General features: G+C 37.4%; 1 protein-coding gene and 1 pseudogene across 4 annotated transcripts in view; both read left to right on the top strand.

The window, feature by feature from the left end:
• The first annotated feature begins 1,490 nt into the window (after positions 1-1,490).
• On the top strand, positions 1,491-4,501 carry LOC149833964 (protein TEEBE pseudogene; annotated as a pseudogene).
• Positions 4,502-18,434: 13,933 nt separating this feature from the next.
• Positions 18,435-24,146, top strand: part of LOC149833965 (uncharacterized) — a 184,136-nt gene continuing 178,424 nt past the window's right edge. The window contains exons 1-2 of one of the 4 annotated variants that reach the window (XM_090011142.1): positions 18,435-19,048; positions 21,395-21,476. In XM_090011142.1, the coding sequence (XP_089867268.1) occupies positions 18,542-19,048; positions 21,395-21,476 (589 nt within the window). In that variant the 5' untranslated portion in view covers positions 18,435-18,541. The remainder of the gene's footprint in view (positions 19,049-21,394; positions 21,477-24,146) is intronic. The other 3 variants (XM_090011143.1, XM_090011144.1, XM_090011145.1) reach the window with 3 other exon arrangements.

The raw sequence follows: 24,146 nt of genomic DNA on the forward strand, positions 1-24,146 counted from the left end.
AAAATCCTGCCCTCGATTCCTGCCTCCATCCCCACCTCCATTCCCATTTCATGTTCTCTATCTCTGGTTCAAATGGGTCAAGGCGGTAAGGGCCTGGTTTCCTCCCGATCGACTGCTAATGGGAGGAACCAAACCAATGACTCTCATTTTTCATTCTATATATTTTTAAAATGCACTTAAAAGGAAGCACCTGATATGGCATTCCTGTGACTTGTCTACAGAGATTGGGCATCGAAATTCCTAGGTCACTTTTTTTTTAACATGTAACTAATATAATATGTGCGTTCTTGATTTTGTTAAATTGTGCCTTGTTGGATTAAAAATAGAAGAAACAGGCACACTTTGTACGGACCACCAGGGATTGCTTGCCCACATGGCCTCAAGCTTGGGGATAAGGAGTTTTTCCCTGGTCCCAAGTTCAATTCCCAATGTGAGCAAGCTGTTGGCTCGTCCTGGTTGTTGAAGGAACTACGTTGCAAACCCAACGCCATTGGGGTGGAGACCGTAAGTATGGCAAGCTAAGACCAACACGATCAGGTCTTCGTTTTCCGAGGCAGTTTTTTTCTGCCTCTATAAAATAAAATAAATTTATGCCCTAATTTTCATTGAATATATATGGAACTTGAACCAATAACTCTTTTTACCTAGTCGGGATCGAGTGCAATCACATGGCACAAATTTTGTGCATTAATCCCTTGATTGCCCACCATCCCCTTTGGCCCCGCAACTGACAAGCCCTGTCCTCAAGATGGAGGGTGATCAGGTTTTATTGCACAAATATTTGTGCAATCATATTGCAACTAATCTTTTCACCTTGTTACCAGGCTCGGTTTTTATTAAACTCATTTTTTATGTCAAGAGAAAACTTGCTGCATTTTGTGCATAGACGAGAGACCTTTTTTGTATTTACGCGAAGAAATCATCCCCTGGATCAAAGGCCTAACCGCGCTGGCTTAGGGTCACCATCCTAACTGCGTAAAACTCCGTATGTTCATCTTGTGTAAGAGGTGATGATCATGAGATTTGAACATAGACCCTGCCTGCCTAGCGGCCTAGGTCCCATACCACTTTGGGGCTCCTAGATACGAGACTTCAGACTTACCTGGTTCATTCTAGCCAAGGATGCATTTGAATGAACTTTAACGATGCAGGGGCAAGATGGTTATTTCCAAATCTGCTTTACCAAAGCAAGGGCCAAAACAGTCAACTTCAAATAATTCAAAGGAATTCGGAGGGAGACCTAGAGGTGGGCCCCCAAAGACTAAACTTGGGACTCTGATCCATCATATGGCAAAGAAACAAAGAAAGAGTAAATAAAAATGCAGCAAACCGACAACACCACACTCCATTACTGTCACAGAGGCCCGTATTTATCGACATCCCAACGTGATTTCTGCTACTTTTTCTCCCTCCATTTTTTGCTATAAATACTAAGCCTCTTCCTCTCTCTCCCTCTCCCTCTCCCTCTCCCTCTCTCTTAGTATTGCACGATGGGTCCTCTTCTCAGAGCAGCAGCTTTCCCCACTGCCATTTTCTTCTTCACTCATCTCATTGTGCTTGGTGCTGCATTGAATGATCTTGATGGTAATGCCCATTTTCACAATATGTTTTCTTCTCTCTTCTTGCTATTTTTTATCCCTTTCTTAACCCATCATTTTTTTCTTGCTTCTCCTTATTTTATTTGGGTGTGTATTTGAGGTGGTTTTGAGGGTTACTCATTATGCTTTTATGTGTTTTGAATCTTTTTTACAATGGTGCTATTCAATGGTACTCCTTTAAAATGTTAAGGTTCAAGGTTATGGTGGTTATGGAGTTTATAAGTTTTGGATCCTTTTGCAGTCAAAATATTTCTATGGTACTCCATTACAATGTTGAAGTCCTTGAAGATGAGGGGTACTATCGATAAGTTTTAGATCCTTTTTGCAGTCCTCTTATCTGGTCCTTTTCTTTGTTTCTCTCTCTTTAGAGTCGCTATTTTACTTGCTCTGTATGAAGATACTGCATCATTTTTATTCCTTCGAAAAATAGACATTTTGCTTTTATATTGCAGCATGGTTTCTCCTTTTCCGTTTTCTACGTTCTATTATTGATGGATTTCTTGTTGTCTTAGTGGGTCTTATTGGTGAAAGATAATGCAGTTATTCATCCTTCCATTTTTCTACATTCTGCTGTTGATAGATTTCTTGTTGTTTTCAGTGGGTTTTATTGGTACAAAGCAATGCAGTTATCCACCCTTGTTCTCTTTGATAAACAACAATGCATGTCTGCTAGTCATGTTTTTCTTCATCTGAAGAAAAAAAAGCCGTCTTTCTCTTTGCTAATAGGCTTTTCTTCCATTGAAGATAGGAAAATAACTACATTTCCAACTTCTAAATGGAAACTAGATATTATGTTCCCTTATAAGCTCTCTTCAACTCACTACATCTATCCATGATAAATGTGATCCTCACGAAACGCTGTATTCTCTGTTCTTAATGCTCTGTTTTTCTTTGGTTCTCTCTTTTTTCGCTTGTTCAGCATAGATGTTTGAAGCATATTCGATGTGGACTTTTCCTCTTTGTTCCGGCCGTTGTATTATCTGTTCTTAATGCTCTGTTTTTATTTGGTTCTCTCTTCCTTGTTCAACATGGATGTTTGAAGCATATTCGATGTGGACTTTTTCTCTTTGTGCAGGACTTCTTCCTAATGGTAACTTTGAGGAAGCACCAAGTCCTTCCAGTCTGAACAAGACTGTGATCATAGGAAAGCATTCACTGCCCAAATGGGTGATTCATGGCCTGGTCGAGTACATCTCGGCTGGGCCACAGCCTGGTGGCATGGTCTTTGCCGTGCCGCATGGATCACGGGCGGTCAGGCTCGGTAATGAGGCCTCAATCTCCCAGTTGATCCCACTGAAACCAGGGGCTCTGTATTCTCTGACATTCAGTTCCTCAAGAACATGTGCACAAGATGAGGTGTTGAGGGTCTCTGTCCCACCTCTAACTGGTGAACTTCCACTTCAGACACTCTACAGCAGCAATGGTGGTGATACTTATGCATGGGGATTCAGGCCGAACTCTACGATTGCTCGGCTGACTTTTCACAACCCAGGGATCCAAGAAGATCCTGCTTGTGGACCTCTTCTGGATGCTGTTGCAATTAAGGAGTTAGCCCCTCCACTTCCAACAAGAGGTAATGAAGTATTCAATATGAGAGATGGGATATATGTATCAAATATTTGCAGTTTTGATGTTTTATGGGTCTTGGCTCATTGGGATGCTTGTGCTTGTTGTTTGTGTCGTCTGGTTAGTTATGATGGTTTCACAGTGGTTCTGCACATTATCGTTCAACACTAGCTCCACTTGTTTTTATGCATTTGTTGGAGTGATTTTGAAGATGCAATATAGAGTCAGCCTGAGCATTAACCAGGCCAACTTGATCCATCTGAATCTCAAGTTGGAACTGCAAACCCAACTTGGGGAATTCCACAGGGTTATTTCTGTAGCCCATTTCATTCATGGACCTAAGTCCAATCCAATATAAAAAATTTGTTTTTTGACTTGTGAAATTAAGAAATGTCATTCTTTGATATTAGCTAAGAATGCCTTTCTTGTCTTCTGTGGAAGTAGGTGCCATGAATCAGAGATCCAAACCCAAAAGTCGGTCCTCAGAAAGACTATTGAAAATCTCATCGGATTTCTGATTAAGATGATTTTAGTTGAACTTCACTGCTGTTTTTCCTCTTCCATATTCATTCATTGTGATATTCATATCTCATTTGCTCAAAGTCTTTTACGTGAGAATCTAAGTGACTACCCTTTTAAATTACTATGGATGATTTTGTTTTACTCTATACAAGATTTCTGTTATCATATTGCAGTGTTGTCTTTCAATTTTAAAGTATTTGAGATTTTTTTTCTTTTTTTATCAATATTTTTCTTCTTGAAACTTTAAAGTTATTTAGATTCTGAATCCTCTGCCTTCCGCCTTTGTTTACTCAGATAATCTAGTGAAAAATGGTGGCTTTGAAGAAGGTCCTATTGTATTCAAGAACTCTTCCTCTGGTGTCCTTCTCCCTCCAAAACAACAAGACCTGATGTCTCCTCTCCCTGGTTGGATTGTGGAATCCCTGAAAGCAGTGAGATACATCGATTCCCGCCATTTCTCAGTCCCATCTGGACTCTTCGCAGTTGAGCTTGTTGCTGGAAGAGAAAGCGCGATCGCTCAGGTGATAAAAACAATCCCCAACAAGGTCTACAACCTAACTTTCACAGTTGGTGATGCAAATAACCATTGCCTTGGCTCCATGCTGGTTGAAGCATTTGCTGGGAACCAGACACTGAAGGTTCTTTTGGTATCCAAAGGAAAAGGTGGGTTTAAGACAGCAAGCCTCAAGTTCACTTCTATTGGCGAGAGGACAAGGATCACCTTCTTCAGCTCTTTCTACCACACAAAGGTTACTGATCTTGTTTCCCTTTGTGGCCCTGTCCTAGATGATGTTAGGGTTTTCCCTACCAATTAATGGATTTTGGATTACCATAGTCAGCAGTAGTTACTAGTTAGAAACAGTAGTTGCTCTGCAACTTTTGACTATAGACTATTTTCAAGTATTGCCTGTTATCATCAATGAAGGTGGAAATATATAATGAATTTCTGTTTCTCGTAACACTTGAGATAGGACTGAGTGTTGGTGTAAATGAAGCCTTTTGTTCCATGACCAAAGGCCGGCTGCTTTTGATGTTAAAAATGCCAAATTGCTACAGTTGGTCCATTATGATGAACTATTATGAGTCCCATTTGATGATTGTAGCCCAATGACCAAAGCTTAGGCAGCTCTGTTTTTTCTCGGTCCATTGTCATCCCTAAAGAAGGATTGGGGATGGGGTGGGGCAGGTCGGGGCAAGGTGGAGATCAGGGCGGGGAGGGGGAAAGCGTAAGTTCATCTTCGCCTCCATCTTGCACAGGTTTTGATTTTAACCTCCATCCCCGGTATAATTGAGGCCGGGGCCAGTTTCCCTCCCCCTCGATCCACTGCCATCCCATGAGATAACTGGATGGTTAGGTCACACTATTGTAACCAAAGGGCATGTACACGGGTCAGATCATGCTGGGTATCTCAAAATGACATGTAATGTAGATACCCATACCCTGTACCGCAATCAATAACAGCATACACTAACCCTTCAACCCGACATGGACAACGGTTCCAGGAATATATGTTCCTTCCTCATGTTAAGGCTGCCAATTTGGAAGAGGGCATTTGATTTGCATCCCATGCAGGGACGCTGCAGCCCTCCGTGAGAATTTTGTCCTGCGTTTGATACATATCCTGCGAGCATATGCATTGTGTCCCATTCAGTTAAAATTGAGGGGAGCGACTCATGCATTCAAAACTTTTGCCGCTCCGCATTCTTTCATTGTGAAAAATGGACTTCTCTCTTGTCATAAAAGAAAAGCTGCACACCAAAATTTTAACCTGGTTCAGTGAACTATCACTTACATCCACGATACTCTAAACTATTTATCGTGTGGAGTTTTCTATTATTTAAAGATATTACATGGTTATCAACTAATCTTAATCAATCTTCTAGATTCTTTTGATAACATCATTACATTAGATAATATTATCTTACTCTTCTTCACGTCTAACCGAATTAGCTATTCCTCTGATATTATCGAGATTATCAATAATCTCCAAATTATCGATAGTCTTGATCTCCACAATATTGGTCTCACACGTGTCTTCATCTTTTGTGTGATTGAGATTAATTATCGATAATCTTGGACTTCATCTTCACATTTTGCTTTATCATAATTGTCTCTTAGAGTTAGAGTTTCAATCTTATTGTGATCTTCATGGTAACTGCTTACTAGAGTCTGAGTTTCAATCTTATCATGATCTTCATGATAATTGCTTGGTAGAGTCTGAGTTCCATTAGCACGCTCAAGCTTATCGTGATCTTCATAATCTCTACTGTTAATAGTCCCCCTCAAACTGGTTGCGGATGGAGCGAAGAGACCCAGTTTGACTCAAAGATCAAGGAAATGAGTGTGGTAAGGGCTTAGTAAAATTGTCTGCAAGTTGTTTAGATGATGGCACATAACGAGTGATGAGAGTTCCCAGGGAAACTTTTTTTTGAATAAAATGATAGTCAATTTCAACATGTTTCATGCAGGAATGGAATGCAGGATTTATGGTAGTCTAAAGAGACAAAATATTATCACAAAAAAAGAAAGGGGGGTAATGAAGGAAGGCTCCCAAGTCACGTAGCAGAAACGTGAGCTACATAAGTTCAACAGTAGTGGATGCCATCGAGCGGTATTCGGCTTCTCAACTGGATCTGGCAATAGTAGGTTGATTTTTGGCTCTCCAGAAAATGCAATTGTTCCTAAGGAACGTGCAAAAGTTGGAGGTAGAGCGTCGGGTAATGGGATTTCCAGCCCAATCGACATCTGAAAAGGCATACAAGGACAAAGAGGTATCGAAAAGCAGTCGGATCCCGTGATCAATAGTGTTGTAAACAAAATGAAGAATGTGTTTCACCATCTAAAAATGAGTATTGGTTGGATTCTACATGAACTGACTATCAAAGTTAACACTGAAGGAGAGATCAAGTCAAGTCATAGTAAGGTATTGGAGACCACCAACCTGACTGTGATAAAATGTAGCATCCTGAAAAGGCAAATCACTATCTATAGTGCCAATAGCATAGGTCACCATGAGTATAGAGACAGGCTTGGCGCCAGCTATTTGAGCCTTATCAAGAATTTCATAGGCATAGACCTTCTGATTCGAGAATAAGCCCTAAAGAGGACCTGTGAACTTCAATGCCCAAAAAATAATGTAAGAATCTGAGATCTTTTATAGCAAACTCTTTACTGACAGTGTGGATAAACTGTCTAAGAAACTGAGGATCATTGCCAGTCAGAATAATATCATCAACATAGAGTAGAACAATAATTATCATATATCCATTTTTAAAGATAAATAAAGATGGATGATCATGCATATATTTTACATTTTATTGATACTATTTTATGCATGATCCGTTGAAAATTTGCATTAGAAACTGAGTCTTATCTTTATTTCTGAAAAACTACTTTGAAATTAAAAATATCAGAAAATCGCATATTTCAAAACTTCCCTGCGTTTTTCAGTGTTTAGATTAGTTTACAACTTTTTAATTGTAGTTTAATTAGAGTAAGTGTCAATTAACTAATTGTAATTAGTTTAGAAAAGCTTTTTTTGAAAAACACATTTTTGAGGATGACCTTTTTTAGAAATTATAAAAAAAAATGGACTTCCATAGAAAAATGTGCTTTGACCTAATGCTTAGTATAAATAATATTTTTCAGCAAGAACCTATGTTTTTGCCTTCAGAGAAAACGCAAGCCTCTGACTCCCTCTTCTCTTCTTCCTCTGTTTCAATCTTGGTTGGTTCCTCCCTCGATTCTTCCTTTCCCTCTTGTTTCAGCTTTCTTCTAATCCCTATTATCGTCGGCTTCTCCTTGTTCTCATCATCAGAGGTACATGCAGCTCAAAGGTAAGATCACTTTCTTTTTCTCAACTCCTCCATCGAAAATAGATTGGAAGGTACGCTTCTTCTCCCTCATTTCTCCATAGTTTCATAGTTTTAGTTTCGGCATAGCATACATCATATCACTGCATGTAGTTTTGTTTATTCATGACATATTCATTGCACATAGATTAGATTAGTTTTAGTTTTATCATTTGAAAAATAAAAATAAATAAATAAAATAGCTTCATTTGTTTTCTTGATTTACGCATAGAATAATAATATTTTATTCAAATCGGTAGATTTAGCATAGCATTTTCTGATATTTGAATGATTTTTAATTCAGTTTATGTTAGATCTAGGTTAGATTTAGTCCAGTTCATGTTTTTAATATTTGGTATTTTCTAGATTAATTATTTAGTTTTTTTTATTATTAGCTGATTTAGTTTTTTTATAATTTTTTTTAATCTTTTTAGATTGTGTCAAGTAGATCGTATTTTTTTAGTTATCTAAACTCAGTCCTAGGTTAGTTAGTTATTGTTCAATGCATGCCATTAAGCTTTCATTAATATTAAATTAGTTTTTAGTTAGATTATTTAGTAGATTAGGAAAAATCGATAAAAACATAGATTAGCATTTTTTTATTTTACTCAGCCACATAATATAGATTTAATGTTTGTCATCTTTTATCAGTTAGATAACTATTTTGTTTAGTTTCAGAAGTTTTAATTAATTGCTTAGATTAGTTTAAAATATATTTTTTTATGTTTAGCCAAGTTATGTGTTCTTTTAATTATCGTGTTTTATTTAATTAATGTAGTTGACGTTAATGTTCTGTTGTAGATAATCCTTTTATTCAGTTAGTTTAATTGATTTTATTAGTTAGTTTAGTTTTAAAATTGATCCATGTCATTGTAGTTTGTTTCACTTTTTCAATCTTAGAAATAGAAATAGATAATTTGATTACTTCTTAGCCGATTTTCTATTTTCTTTTATCAACTATCATTTAGCATGATTAATAATATTATTTTGTTTTTTTATCACATTGTGCTACAACATAATAATAGTTTATTTCAGTTAGTCACATCTAGTTTAGTCATGTCAATTGTATCTTAGTTAGATTTTAATTTTTATCTTGAGCATTGAATAGATGGATAGTTGGTTGATATACAGTAGCCAGTTTCTTATTGTCTTTGTAATTCATAGCTTTAACTTGATTTAATTAATTAAGTAGTTTAATTTTTATGTTAGTTCTAGATTTTGTTAGCGTATATTCATGATCCGTACAGCATATAGTTTATTAGATTCATTTAGTTGTTTTTTATTTTTTTGTCTTTTAGTTTGTTACATAAATTAGTTCTTGATTGTTAGTTATTTTGTCATTTAGTGCTTTAGTTTGTTCCAAGTTAGTTCATCGTTGCTACATGTAGTTAGTTTATTATTAGTAGTTAGATTCTTGTTTTTATTGTTTTTCTTTGAACTAACATTGGATTTTTGTTTAGCTTTTTTATGTTTTATTTGTTAATCATGCAATGAACCCTCAAACGAGCCCTTGAAGAACCCTCTGAGGTCCCTAAAAGGTTCCCTCAAAAGGCCCCTTTGAGCTCTTCAGGGTCCCCTTTCATTTTAGTATATAGCCCTTATCACCTGAGGGAAGCAGTGAAGAATATCAGAAGACTAGAAGCTCAAGCATTGAAGAACCCTTCTTCTTTTATTTTTAGCTTAGGGTTTATTTTATTTAATTCATTGGGTTTGTAATAAGACCACTTTATTATTTTTATTTGTTTAAGCCTTCTATGGAGGGTCACACTCTTAGTTAATTAATTCTTTTATTTTTCAAGGCAATAAGGAGTAGCTTAGTTTTCTGTAGAATACAAAGTGTTTCTCCTGTTCCCTGATATCGACCTGAACTCCACCACTCGTGCGAGCCATTTTTTAGCATTTGGTGTCTGTCTTTCACACTGTTTTTATTAAAAATATTATTTTAAAAATCTATTTCATAAAACTTACACCAATGAATCAACAATGCTGGAGAAGAAACTAAGAGAGAAAAAATGTTCCAAACTGATCAAACCATGCTCGAGTAGCCTGCTTGAGTCAATACAAGACTTTCTTTAGTTTGCAAACAAAATTTGGCCTTTGAGGGTCTTAAAACCCTAGAGGTTGTTCAAGGAACACAGTTTCATTCAAACGACCATGTAAGAATGCATTATTGACATCCAATTGGCGAATATCCCAATTGTAGGCCAAGGTAAGGGAGAGAACAATATGTATGGTGGTAGGCTTGATTATGGGAGAGAAGGTTTTCAGGAACTTAATACGAGTTTTTAGTCATTCGACAAAGCCGTCACTTTTGAGTTTGGTTTTGTAAAGTCATTTACACCGAATGATATGCATGCCAGGCTCCTTGGACATAAGTTCCCATGTGTCTTGATATGAAGAGCACACATCTCTTCGTGCATAGCATCATGCCACCCTTTGTGGGCAAGAGCAACCTTGAGACTCTTTGGTTCAAGCGACACAGAGAGAGCAATAAAATATTTTGGATTAAGCTTTACTATGTCATCACATATAAAAGTGACCATATGATGGATTCGAGAAGAAGAACTGGCAGTGGTGCTTTCAACATTAACCCTAATGACAGCAGGCTGGCTAACACTGGCAGGAAAAGGATCACGAGACTGTAAACCTTCAGAAGCAGCACTGACCAAGTCATTGTGATTGGGTTCACGTTGCATAGCCGTGTCATAAGATGACTCACATGTGACATTTCTTGGATCATGTGGGTCATTAGACTCAGTCAAGTTGAGTTAGTCTGAGTGGACCATTCTTTCATACTTATGAGCTCACTTCTGTATTGGTTGGTAGAGAAGAGGAGGCCAGGTTTATGGTAAGGGAAAATATTTTTATCAAAAACATGTCTTGATGTATAAACACGCCCAGTGGGGGGTAAAGACATCGGTAGCTTTTGTGATAATCACTATAGCCCAGAAAAACATATGGTAGCATTTTTTGATCAAATTTATTTGTAGCATAGTCCTGAAGATATGGAAAACAACGGCACTTAAAGACTTTCAAGCTGGCATAATCCGGTTTCTTCCTAAACACCTTCTCATAAGGGGTTTTCATAGATAAGTTGGGCATAGGTAACCGATTTATGATTCATACTGTTGTTAAGAAGGCTTCCACTCATAAATGAGTCAGAATCTAAGCATGAAAGAACATGGTTAACCCCAGTTCGGTGATGGCCCAATGCTTTCATTTAGCCATTCCATTTTGTTTTGGAGTTTTTGGACAACTTTTATAGTGAACAATCTCATTCATCTTTAAATAAGTCTCAAGTGCAACACTCCCAAACTCGACCCCTTCATCGGTTTGAAAAATCTTTATTTATTTTTCAAACTAAATTTGAACATAATATGAAATTCAATAAATTTGTTGCACAACTCATGAAGTTATTGAAATAGATTTATTTCTTTCAAGAAAGTCAACAATCTGAGCCTGCACATGCTTAAGTCGTTGATGCCAAATGTCCCAACTAGAGTTTTTGAAATGTGAAGAAAATAAAACTTACTTTTTGTCATCAACCTCATTCCTTGAGTTATTGAATCCATATAGGTCTCCTACTCTATTCCTTGTCGCGACTTGCCTGCCCGTTCTCTTGTCCTTAACCACAAAACCATCATATGAGAATTCAAATAGACAAGGCATATCGAAAGTTAATTGGCTTACAGGCACCAGACTCTTTTTAATATCCAGAACGACCAAGATGTTGTTCAAAGTGAAGCGAATGGTCACCATTTCTAATTTTCGTCGACCCAACATGAGTGATATTTAATTTGGCATCATTTCCTACCATAATTTTTTTTAACCATAATACTTGGAACAAGTTTAAAGGTTCCTGTGTCAGGGAACCAATCTTGATCTTAGCTATCAACAAGTTTCATTGCCACAAGAGCCTGCAAGATGTCTTTAGCTTGATAGGTATGATTAAAACGATGCCAATAGTTGATGGCACTGTGATTTATCTTGCCACATATTTGACACAAGACCCCTTTATCTTTTCCTTGTTTGCTTTTGACATTCAGTTGATTAACACCTGATTTAGTTTTATTTTGATTGAATCGACTGTCGCCTGTCCAGCTTGGATAAAGCCACGTCCTTTTGAGTTGAACAGTGGCTTTGTATTAGCATGATTTTTTTATTGGTAAATTTTTGCCCAAAGAAGACAAAGTGTTCGCTTACACCTTTTTCATGTACAATGCACATGGTTTCATGCACTTGGAGTAGGCCAATCACATCATCGTATGGTGGAATGAGCGGCTTTAGCATAGTTGTAATGAATGCATCATGCTCATGGCCAAGCACATTAAGAAGCCAAAATACCATAGTTTCATCTTCCACAGGCTTGCCAATGGTCGTGAGTTCATCACAATTTTTTTAACCCATTAACATATTCATTCACTGAGAGGTTTCTTTTTCGATATGACTGTAATTTTTGCGTCAATAGGAATTCATGTTCCTTGGAGACGTGAGCAAAGGCCTTGATAAAGGTATTCCATACCTCACTTGATGTTTGGCGGCCAATAACGAGACCCATCACTTCTTCGGATACAGTGCCCATGATCCATTCTCGCAGCAGCATGTCAGATTTTTTTAGGCAATAAACTCTAGATTTGAAACACCATCTATGGTTTGAGCCGGGATAGGAGTTTCGCCATCATCAAAGCCAATCATGTTTTGGCTTTCAATCAGACCAAGTAGTTGTGTTTTCCACAATAGAAAATTTGAATGGTTGAGTTTGATTGTGATGAAATTTGTCACATTCAGGTTGAAGGGGTATGAGAATTTGACGGAGCATTCGGTGGATGTTGATGCCATTGAGAAGAATACTATAATAGTAGCTCTAATACCATAAAAGAAAAGATGCACACCCAAATTTTAACGTGGTAATTCGGTAAACTATCACCTACATCCACGATACTCTACTTAACTATTCACGTGAGGAGTTCTCCACTATTTAAAGATATTAAATGGTTATAGACTAATCTTAGCTGATCCTCTAGATTCTTCTCTTTGTTACATTTGATAACATCATTACATTTGATAATATTATCTTGATCTTCTTCACGTCTAACAGAATTAGCCCTTCCTATGATATTATTGAGATTATCGATAATCTCTAGATTATCGATAGTCTTGGTCTCCATAATATTGGCCTCACACGCCTCTCTTTCTTTTGTGTGATTGAGATTATCGATAATCTTGGTATTATTGATAATCTTGGACTTCATATTATTGGGGTCACATTTGGCGCTCTATTATAACCGTCTGTTAGAGTTAGAGTTTCAATCTTATCGTGATTTTCATGGTAACCGCCTGGTAGAGTCTGAGTTCCAATCTTATCGTGATCTTTATGGTAACCGTCTGGTAGAGTCCAAGTTCCATTAGCACACTCAAACTTATCATGATCTTCGAGATCTCTACTGTTAACAGCCCAATAATTCAAAGCTTAAAAATGCTGGATCAGGTTAGAAGTTACATGGACCTAGATGGGCTTATCAGTTGGCAACTTCCTGTGAAATCTAGGTCCGACTTCACTCAATCTCAGGTAAGCTGACAAGCTCATACAAGTAACTCTAAGTTTCACTTGTTTGATTTGCTCAACAATTTGGAACTTGATTCATTCACTAAGTTGAATAGGGAGTGAGAACGTTGTTAAACACATACGACGTCTGGAAGTTGGAATAAATGTGAAAATTCTGCATAAAGCAGGAAAACAGAATCTTCACATGCATTTACAAATGAGAGAGTTTTTAGTAAGAAAATTTTGTACTGATTTTACCAGCTACACAAATGAAAAATCTCTCAATCTACGGTAGAGAAATATAATGATTTTTTCCCAGCCGCACCTCCCATGCTTTTCATATGATATGAACATTCAAATTTTCTCAAATGCATATTCACAAGGGTGTCAACCGGTCGGGTTTACCCAGACCCGGTCCAAATTAATACATGGACCTGGGTATAGTTTGTGAAAATTTATACCAGACCTGGACCCGACCCGAGTTCCGATTAAGACCCACAAATTTTCAATGTAAAAATGATAAAAAAATATGGTTTTAGCGGGCTGGTTCATGTAGTTCTTATCGGGTCTGGGTATGGTTTTTCTTATAGTGGACCCAATTAGACCTAGGTCCGGACCCAATACCATACCCAAAAATGGTTTCAAGTCTTGTTCCACCTGGGTCCGAACCAAACCCGACCCGTTGACACCCCTATGCTTTCGTTCAGTTGCTTTCAATGTTACAATTGAAAGCATAGAAACACCAAGTTGATTATCATACCTCCACGACTAGAATTTCTTTTCCTGAAGGGGAATAAATCAAGCTTTATAAGCCAATTTTTCATTCTTTCATATTCTAGGGAATGGATTCAAGACCATAACCATGGTTCCAATGCAGAAAATCTTGCACCGTTTACCAATGAGGTCCGATCAATTAGTAGAAAACAGTTCACGATAATACAATTAGATCAGCTCTTTTATAGACGAACTTGGGGTTTGTGATCCCAGTTAATATTTGACAATATTTTAATTGACAGGCTCCCAAATCCTAAAAGTTTAGAAGCAGGTGAATTCTTCAGTATTATTGAAAGGAAATTGACAGCTAGAAAAGATGGTGAAAATCACAGCACAGTAACATAAAAGATGAGTTCATCTTAAGAGAAAGGTCCAAAGACATAAATGATCAAAGAGCTGATTGTTTTGTTGAAAATTTATGGGAGAAGAATGTGATGCCATAAGCAGCCATGGTCCTCCAATATATTAAAAGGATATTTGCCTGTCATCACCTCTAATGGCACGATTGGAAGCGAGAAAAACTCTCACAGACAAAGAAAAGAAGGTTTTGCCTGTGAGAAGTTTTTATATGTGAGATTTTAGCTTGTTTGTATAGGATGATAAAAACAAAGTGGGAAAATGTGAAAAACAAAGGGGGGGGAGGGCGAAGGTGGTGAAAACTCTCCTCTTTCATCCACTTTTCCGTGTCCACATTCTTATCAAACCAACATATCTCTTGTTGTCATGATCATCACCTCCACTACACCTCTCTCCATCTCTTTGCTCCTCTTTCACCATCATCTTTAGCCATTTTTAGAACAGCATTATCATAGAAATCCTCTCTCTCGTGTTGTTTCTTCTCATCATCTTTACCAATTTTTAGAACACCACCATCATCTTGGGCTCACATAGAGGGATGTCCCACTCTATGGCTTCAAACCTCAAATCAAATCCGAATTTGATTCAAATTCAATCTTAATAAAATCATAAATTTAATCCATATTGAAATTCAATTTTCTATATCTAAATTCACATTTAATTAAATTCAAATTAAATTAATTTTAATTTTAATTTTATATTCAATTAAACTCAAACTCAAATTCACAATAAGACTCGAATTAACGTGAGATTCAAATTCAAATTGATGCTCAATTTAAATTCTATTTCAACCCAAATTAATACATAAAATTCATAATTTAATTATTTAAAAATTACAAAAAATTACAGCTACACTGTAGAAAGTTCGCAACCCTTCAATAAAAAAAGATTATATAAACATTCTTAAAAACAGTATGGCATTTTTTAATACAACACAACCTTCAGAAATATAACCTATGAAAGTCACTTAAGTAATTACTCTTCGTGGAGCTTTGCAAATATGTGTGGCATTCATAAATACATGTTGTATATGTCCTCGACTTTTGCACAATGATGAGACCTTCGCAAATACAATACAACATTCATAAATATAGTATGACATTTACAAATATAATATGTGAACCTCATTTAAATAAATACTACTCGAGGAAATTCATAAATGTCTTTCAACATTCGCAAATACCAGTTATAAATGTCTTTAACTTTCTCAAAGTTTGTAAATACAGTACGAACTTCGCAATTACATACGAACTTTGTAAATATAACCAATAAACTTTTGTTAAGTAAAAACTCTTTGAGGAGATCCGCAAATGTATGTTTACGTTCACAAATATCTGTATATGCAGATTTTGTGACTTATTTGTGAACTTTTTTAACATTACACATTGGACATGAGATTTGCAAATTTTTGAAGACTTAAATGTGAATCTCTTTATTTTTTTTTACGAACGTCATATTAGCATTAAATGTGACACTTTGATATTTAAAAAATGATAGTTTGTATTTTAGGGTTTTGTTTGTAGTCTCCAACCCCATTTGCCTTATCGTGTTTTCCCTACCAATTTTTTTTGGTGTTTTTTGGTGATTATTTTTTAACAGCACTTCATTAGTATTTTTTTAGCATTCGGGACATCATCGACTGAAACAAATATTTTTTATTTTTTTTGCATGAATTTGTTATTTTAATTGAATATTTGCATGAATAAGTTATTTTGGCATTCTTTTTTCCTAATAAATGAATAAATAAATGTACAACTCTAAAAATTACTTCATATTTTATTTGCTTATGTTATTTTGACATTCTCTTTTTCGCTAAACACATATTTTTTGTATTTTTTTCTAAATATTTTTTAACTTTTAGGCATGGTTTTATCATATGTATTGCATTTTATTTCCTTTCACTCTTGATTATAAATCTAATACATATTGTGGATCTTGATTTGGGCTTCATGATAAAAAAAAATCATGGTTTTATTTACTCTAACATTATGTTATTTTAGTCTATGTTAAAAATACAAGGAAAAACTAAAGTTTTTATTAGACAAAAGATCTTTCAATGAAGAAAAAGTTTTTTCAGTTCTCATATACCTCTTAATTTATATTATAATTTGATCATGTTGCACAAAGTTCTTTCTTATTTATATCTATTTGTATGTGACATTGATTCAAGTGAAGCATAGAAAAAAACTTGATCGACATATTGGTGCTATTAATTGTACACATGCAATATAAGATTGTTTAAGAATGAAACTTGATTCTATAGGTAGCGTAATGCCTCTATGAATAAGACGTAGTGGAGGAAGATGTGGTTGTCTAAGCCATACACCTCGTGAGAAATGCTATTTGGTTACAAAACATGAATAAAATAGAATCCCAAATGATCAATCGAGTTGTTCAATAATTTAGATATGCTTAACAACAACCTTGTCACCTTCTTTTCGTTAGTTGAAGCATGTCAACTTATTTAAAGGATATGTTAAATGATTATCTTACGTTCTTCTTTGGTCTGGAAAAACTGACATGACAAAAACAATGACATCAACTTGTATTCTATGAGACTCTATCACCATGAGAACATATCTACTCACACACAACAATTGAGATGTTATTTCATGATGACATAAAGAGATCCTTATATTTGAAAATAAAATTTTTGTAGTTGTTGGTATTTAACAGTGATAGTTATTCATTCTATTTACTTGCAAAGGATTGATTGATTGAACTACAAACAATAAACAACAAACAACAACAATAACAACTACACCTTCATCCTAAAACAATAAAAAAAGAAAATCATTATGGGTCTTCCACATGAATCTTCTCCTCTAATCATTTCTATCCAATGCCATGTCCTCGGTGAGGTTCAAAGCATTCATATCTTTTCCTATCATCTCCATCCAAGTCTTCTTAGGCCTACCCTGACCTCTTTTAACTAATATATTTTTCTATTTCTTCATCCTTCTAACCGGAGCATCATTAGGCCTTCGCCGAATATGTCCAAACCACCGTAAACGATTCTCTCTCAACTTATTTTCAATGGGTGCAACACTTACCTTCTTACGTATCTTCTCGTTTCGAATCTTATCTTTTATTGTATTTTCACACATCCATCTAAGCATACGCATCTCAGCTACACTCATTTTTTGAATATGATGTCTCTTGGCAACCCAACATTCCGTACCATATAGTAAAGCGAGCCTAATAGTCATCTTATAAAACTTTTTCTTCAACCGCAATGGTATTCTATGACCGCACAACACTTCAGTTGCACTTTTCTATTTCATCCACCCAACCTTTATCCTATGATTTACATCTCCATCAATTTCTCTATACTTTTGAATGATAGATCTCAAATATTTGAAACAATCATGCTTTTGAACTAGTTGTAATTAATTTAAATTTTAGTCCATCATTTTGTTAGATATATATTAAATAGCAATAATTTTCTTACAGCCAAAAAATTCATCAGCATCACCAAGGGAAGTTCTGCGTGTCTGGTAGGAGCAGCTAGTTCACTTCACCTTGTGTAGGGAGGTTGCAAGTTCAAATCCCAATGCTATCTATATATAATTGGTGGGAGTCGGACTAACCCCGGCTTGCCTTAAAAAAAACATCAGCATCAGGCATATAAGCAAAACTAACAACAGTATTGAAGCTAACCAAATAATCGAAAAGAAAATCAGTGACAAGCTCACGAGCTGAGTTCCACCGTTTGCATGTCACAGAAGAAGGTGCCGCGATACATTCTTCCGCAGAATACAAATCGGACCGCCCGCACAAGAATTGAATCCTTGAAAAGGGTCTGTGTCCAACGTGTAAAATGGGAGCTGCTTTCCCATGTTTGTGTTGCATTGTGGGGCCTGCAGAAATGGCACGGGCGCATATGCATTTCTGTGTCAGAAAAAATTTCCTTTTTCGTGTACATGCAAACGGGAGTAGCTCGATTCGGCTCGTTCCCTATCTTCTGCCAAATACAGGTGGCAGCAGATACCATGCTTGACTTATCTTTCAAACTCAATAATTTTCAAGAAACCTTCCACCCACAGAGGCTATTCAACAAAACATATTCTTAACGGGTTCTTATGACCTACTTTCGTTAAAAAACAAGCTGGTATTTAATTGCGTTAAACCGTCGTTCACGTTACGTTAAGTATGACGTTATTTTTGGTAAAAAAAAACGTGCTACGGCGTCAATTATCGCACAGCGAGGATGAACGCTGTCCGGGGAGTATAAATAGAGCGCGTTCTCCGCCAGGGCGAGCGCAGGCGAAGGCGAGAGAGCGGGGACTTCGCCTGGGCGGGCGCCAAATTCTCCTCATTTTAAAACATGGAAGGAAGCCCGCAGGCGTCTCCCCCGCACGTGCGAGACCCGATTTCGCACGATAGGGAGAGCTCGCCGGAGTCGCCCGACGATCTAGGGCATCTGACCGACGATGATCACCACGGAGACGCCGGTGATCATCCGCCGGAGCCTGCTCCGCCGTCGTCCAGCTCGCTGGAGTCTCCTGACGATCTAGGACATCAGATCGACGATGATCACCATGGAGACGCCGGTGATCATCCGCCGGAGCCCGCTCCGCCGTCGTCCAGCTCGCTGGAGTGTCCCGACGATCTAGGACGTCAGATCGACGATGATCACCACGGAGACGCCGGTGATCATCCGCCGGAGCCCGCTCCGCCGTCGTCCAGCTCGCTGGAGTCGCCCGACGATCTAGGGCATCAGATCGACGATGATCACCACGGAGACGCCGGTGATCATCCGCCGGAGCCCACTCCGCCGTCGTCCTCCGACCCTGTCCTCTCCGACGAGCTCAAAGCCAGGATCGTCAAGCAGGTCCGTCGATCTCTCCAGAAACCCTAGAACCGATCGGTCTCAGTTCCTCCTTCATTCGATCATTTGTTCTGTTGTTGTTGTTAAAAATCTTCTAGGTAACATCGATGCCGGAATTTGTGTTTTTCTCGTTTTTCAGTGAACCACTTTCCGTTATTGTGTTAATGTTGTTTTCAGAGAGGAACTTGGACTATAGTTTTGTTGATTATGTGACGGTCTTGTTCTTTTATAGCTTTTCCATTTTGGTTGCCGGTAATTGCATGCCAATTTTGAGGAATTATGCCGGTTAAGTAGTCTGGCCTAGCTTTTCTTGTGAAAGATACGACTTTTAGGGGCAGATTTTTTTCAGTATAAGTCTCAAAGAGTATGCTAGTTTAATTGCATAATGTGTTCTTTCCTTAGAACTCGAGTCTCTAGAAGTTATGGAGGAATTCGTGCTAGTTTAGCTGCTCGAAGTAATCCTGCTCACTATTTGACTTGAACTGATTTATCTGCTTGACACACTTTTTTCTTTTATATTTCTTTGGTTGTTAGGCTTTGGCTGGAACATGGTTCCGATGTCCAAGTATCTTACTGGAACTCATTTTGGGCTATGATTTTGAGGAACTTCTGCTAGTTTTCTTTGCTTGTCCTTTGCCCGACCCAAAACGGTCATCCGTGGACCATGAATATCTTAATGATCCTATTTTTATTAAATCCATACCCATGACTGTAGGACACATTGTGATTGTTTCATAATTAAACACACTATTCCTCTAGACGCTTAACATTTCTCGCCTTTTTTAATACACCTTGTTTTTAAGGTATTAAGCTCCATTTAGCTCCACCATTTGTTTATCTTTGAAGCGATGGCCCTTTTGCCACTTTCTAAGAATTCACCAATTGAAAGATCTTTCACATCTATGATCAAAAGGCCCTCTTGACAGTATGTGTTAGTGAGCGTTTGTCCTTGGGATGCCAATATGATAAGACTATTTAAAGAAATTTTGAAAAAAATTTGAGCAGAATGTTGTTTTGCTCCTGGAGTAGTTGGAACTGTATGTAGAGAAACCTCGGCATAAGCTGTGAGCAAAAATAAAAGGATTATGAAGTAAATGTTGTTATGAATGTTCAGATGCTTTTCAAGCCAGAAATAATCTGTGCAGATAACATTGTTTTGGAGCGCATGGAAAAGATATTTGACCAACTAAATTATATCAGACCCAGGGAATTTGGCATAGTGGGATGGGCCCTATGCCTCTTGAAGGGCAGTCTAGGTTCAAATCCCATGGGCATCACCCCCTGCGTAAGCTGAAGCTTGGCGACTCCCTGGGGTCGAGGTGTAAGCCCTCAGAGTTTTATGCTGGCAGGACAGCGAGAGTAAGTACGACAGGCTGAGCCTGAACGACGAAGTCTCTGCGCCTGGGGCGGTTTCTCCGAGTAAAATATCAAAAAATAAACTTATGTCGCATAGACATGGACATGGATTTTTTAATTATTCTATTAATTACAAATTAGTTTTTAATAATTCAATATATATATACTTAAAAATATTATTAGACTTAAAAATTACTAAAGAAATAATAAAATGTTGTCTGAATGTGTTGGGGGTGTGTTATGTGCTGTGCCCCTAGGCATGTAGCTAAAAGAGTCATGTCCTTGTGACAGAGTTAAACCTCAAACCATTCTTAGAATCCTCATTATTGATTCCACACTACTTTTTCTCGATAAGCGAATCTTTGTCCAGGCTTCAAGTCCATTGGTTATTCAAGGTTGAATCATCAGAGGTTACTACTAGCAGGCTTGCAGTTGATTAGCAAGATGACTGGAATCTGGATGTTTGGAAAGGGATACTCTGTAAATTCGACAGCTACTGCCTATTTGGCTATGTGCACAGGCAGATTAATGCAGTTTAAAGTGAAACTTGCAACTGGTTACTGTATGCTATTATCTTGAAGTCCAATTTTCAATTCTTGACAAATCGCTATTTGACTTTTGCTCCCGTCTTTGCCATTATAATGTTTTTGACATGCTCCACAATCACCATTATGCCCTTTTTCTTGATGATCCCTTTAAAAATTTAAAATAAGGCTTCACATGGTATTTGGAACCCTTGTTATTGTTTCCATGTAAATCTAATGAAGTGTATGCCAGTAGCAAAGTTCATTCAGATTAAATCTACTGATGCTAATGTTTTGGACTTTTGGTGTTAAGGGTAAAAAATTCTCCTGTTACATCTGGTTTCTCAATCAATTATGCTTGATATGATGATTTCCTATAAATCAAGCTCCCCAGATTCTTTCTCAAAAGTCATCTTTCACTAGAAACCCAAATTAGTTTCAGTTGATATGTTTTTTCAAATTTTTGCAGGTGGAATACTATTTCAGTGATGAAAATCTGTTTAATGATAAGTTTTTGACGAAGTTTATGAAGAAGGACAAAGAAGGGTTTGGTAAGCACTTAGAATTCTGTTACTCTTGTGAAATGTCTTATGTATTTTCTTTCTTTTATATAATATGAACACACCTGCTAGTTTTTTCCTTTTAAAACTTTTAAGGAAATTGTTTCTGTAGAAGTTCTAAACACTAACACTAGCACAGAAGCCGAGAGAGAGAGAGAGAGAGAGAGAGAGAGCAGTAAGAATAAGAGAACTGGTTAAGTTGGATTAGGGCTAATATCTATATTAAATAGAGAGAGGCCAAAAAAAGAAATTACACACAAGTCCCTCATTAAACATTAAATATCAAATAACCTCTCGTCTAGGAAAACTTAAACTAAAAACCTCTTAATCTCAACACTCCCCCTCAAGCTGGAACATAGATATCAATCATGCTCAGCTTGTCACAACATTTTGAGAAATTTGGTCTAGCAAGAGGTTTTGTAAACATATCTGCAACTTGGTCCTCCGACTTTAGATATTTGGTAGTGATATGACCAGCTTGAACCATATCTCTTACATAGTGGCAATCAACCTCAATGTGCTTTGTTCTCTCATGAAAAACATGATTGTTCTCTATATATGTGGCAGCCTTGTTATCACACATCATGGTCATAGGAGAGGAAACCTTCACCTGAAGATCATGAAGAACAGTACGAACCCACATCAATTCAGCAACTATGTCACATGGGTGCGGGTGCGGGTGCGACACGGGTGCAGCACAATTTTAAAATTTTTGGACATGGGGACTCGGCTATATATATATATTTTTAAATATATATATATATATTTAAATATATATATATATATATATAATAATATATCCTGTGTGCATATATATGGATATTGTCCTCTAAAGTTTGGCCCCAGCATGAGTGTTTTTATAAACTTTGCAAATTGTACTTTTGCCCTTGCAGAAAGGGGGGTTCGGGGGCTCCCCTCGGCGCGGGTCTCGGGGGTCCAGGGGGGCCAGCGCCCCCCGGATTTTTTTTTCTGGGGCTTATGTTTGAGACTCATGCTATATATATATATATATATTTTTAAATATATAAAAAGATTAATTTTTTTTGTTTTTTACCCTAACAATGGATAATTTTTGGACTCAGTCAATGTTGACCGAGTCCAAAAAAGGACGGACTCGGCCTGGACTCGTTGACCGAGTCCGACTCGACGTTGACCGAGTCCGGGCCGAGTCCGAAGTCGCACCCATGTCGGGGCGTGTCGACTCGGGTGCGATACCTCCTTAGCCGAGTCCGTGTGACATAGTTCAACAGTTGTTTGGGCCATAACCCTGTATTCTGATTCTGCACTTGATTTAGAAACCACATTTTGCTTCTTACTTCTCCATGAAATCAAGTTGTTTCCCAGAAACACACAGAATCCTGTGGTAGATTTTCTATCTACTACAAATCCTGCATAGTCAGCATCAGAATGGGCCACTATCTCCAGAGTTCCACCTTTCTTGAACAATAACCCTTTTTCAGGAGAAGATTTTAAATACCTGAGAATCATTATAGTTGCATTCCAGTGTACCTCAGTTGGTTTGTCCATAAACTGGCTAACTTTGCTTACTGCTAAAGCAATATCCGGCCTGGTCACAGTTACATACAGTAGCTTCCCTACTAGTGAGCGATAGCTTTTGCTATCAACCGATTTTGACCCTTCTTCAAACAACTGAACTTTATGGTCCATGGGAATATTTGCTGGTTTAGATCCCAACATTCCCGTTTTCTTTAATAAGTCAAGAACATACTTTCGTTGAGACAAAACCATCCTTTCACGGCTCCTGGCAACTTCTATACCCAGAAAATATCTAAGTGAACCAAGGTCTTTTGTAACAAAGTGTTTTTGAAGATGAGCCTTTGTGGCTTCAATATCTTTCACATAGTCTCCTGTAAGAATGATGCCATCCACATATACCACCATAACAACTATGCCTGAGTTAGTTTTCTTGATAAATAGTGTATGATCTGCCGCTAACCTGTTAAAGCCAAAGTGTGACATCACTTCAAACAACTTTTGAAACCATGCACGCGGACTTTGTTTCAAGCCATAAATCTCCTTTCTCAATCTACACACCTTCTGACACTCCCCCTCAACCTCGAATCCTGGAGGTTGTTGCATGTAAACTGTCTCAGATAGATCCCTATATAGAAATGCATTTTTCACATCTAATTGACATAAGCTCCAACCATGATCAACAACTACTGAGAGAACAAGACAAATGGTGCCCATCCGTGCAACAGGAGAAAAGGTTTCAAAGAAATCAATACCATATGTCTGAGTATACCCTTTTGCTATTAATCTGGCCTTGTACCTTTCAATAGAACCATCTGATTTGTACTTTATTGTATATACCCATTTGCATCCAACAATGTCAGTATCTACTGGGGAATCAACTAGATCCCATGTATGCTGAGACACTAAAGCATCCATTTCTTCTTGCATAGCCAGCTTTCAGCGGTTATTTAGCTCTGCCTGTTGATAGTTCAGAGGAATCGTTTTAGCTGATAAGGCTGAAATAAAAGTTTTCATCTGATTTCCAATTCTGACATCAGAGACAAAATGAGATATGAGTTATAAGGTACATTGTCGTGTCCCCTAGCGTAGAGCGATAGGCCTGTTATCATCACCATGAAGATCACTATTGTCAGTAGTACTTACCTCAGGAGAAGAAGATGATGG

This window comes from Nuphar pumila, chromosome 6 (assembly GCF_984573655.1).
Source record: "Nuphar pumila chromosome 6, dmNupPumi1.hap1.1, whole genome shotgun sequence".
Classification (NCBI taxonomy): Eukaryota; Viridiplantae; Streptophyta; class Magnoliopsida; order Nymphaeales; family Nymphaeaceae; genus Nuphar; species Nuphar pumila.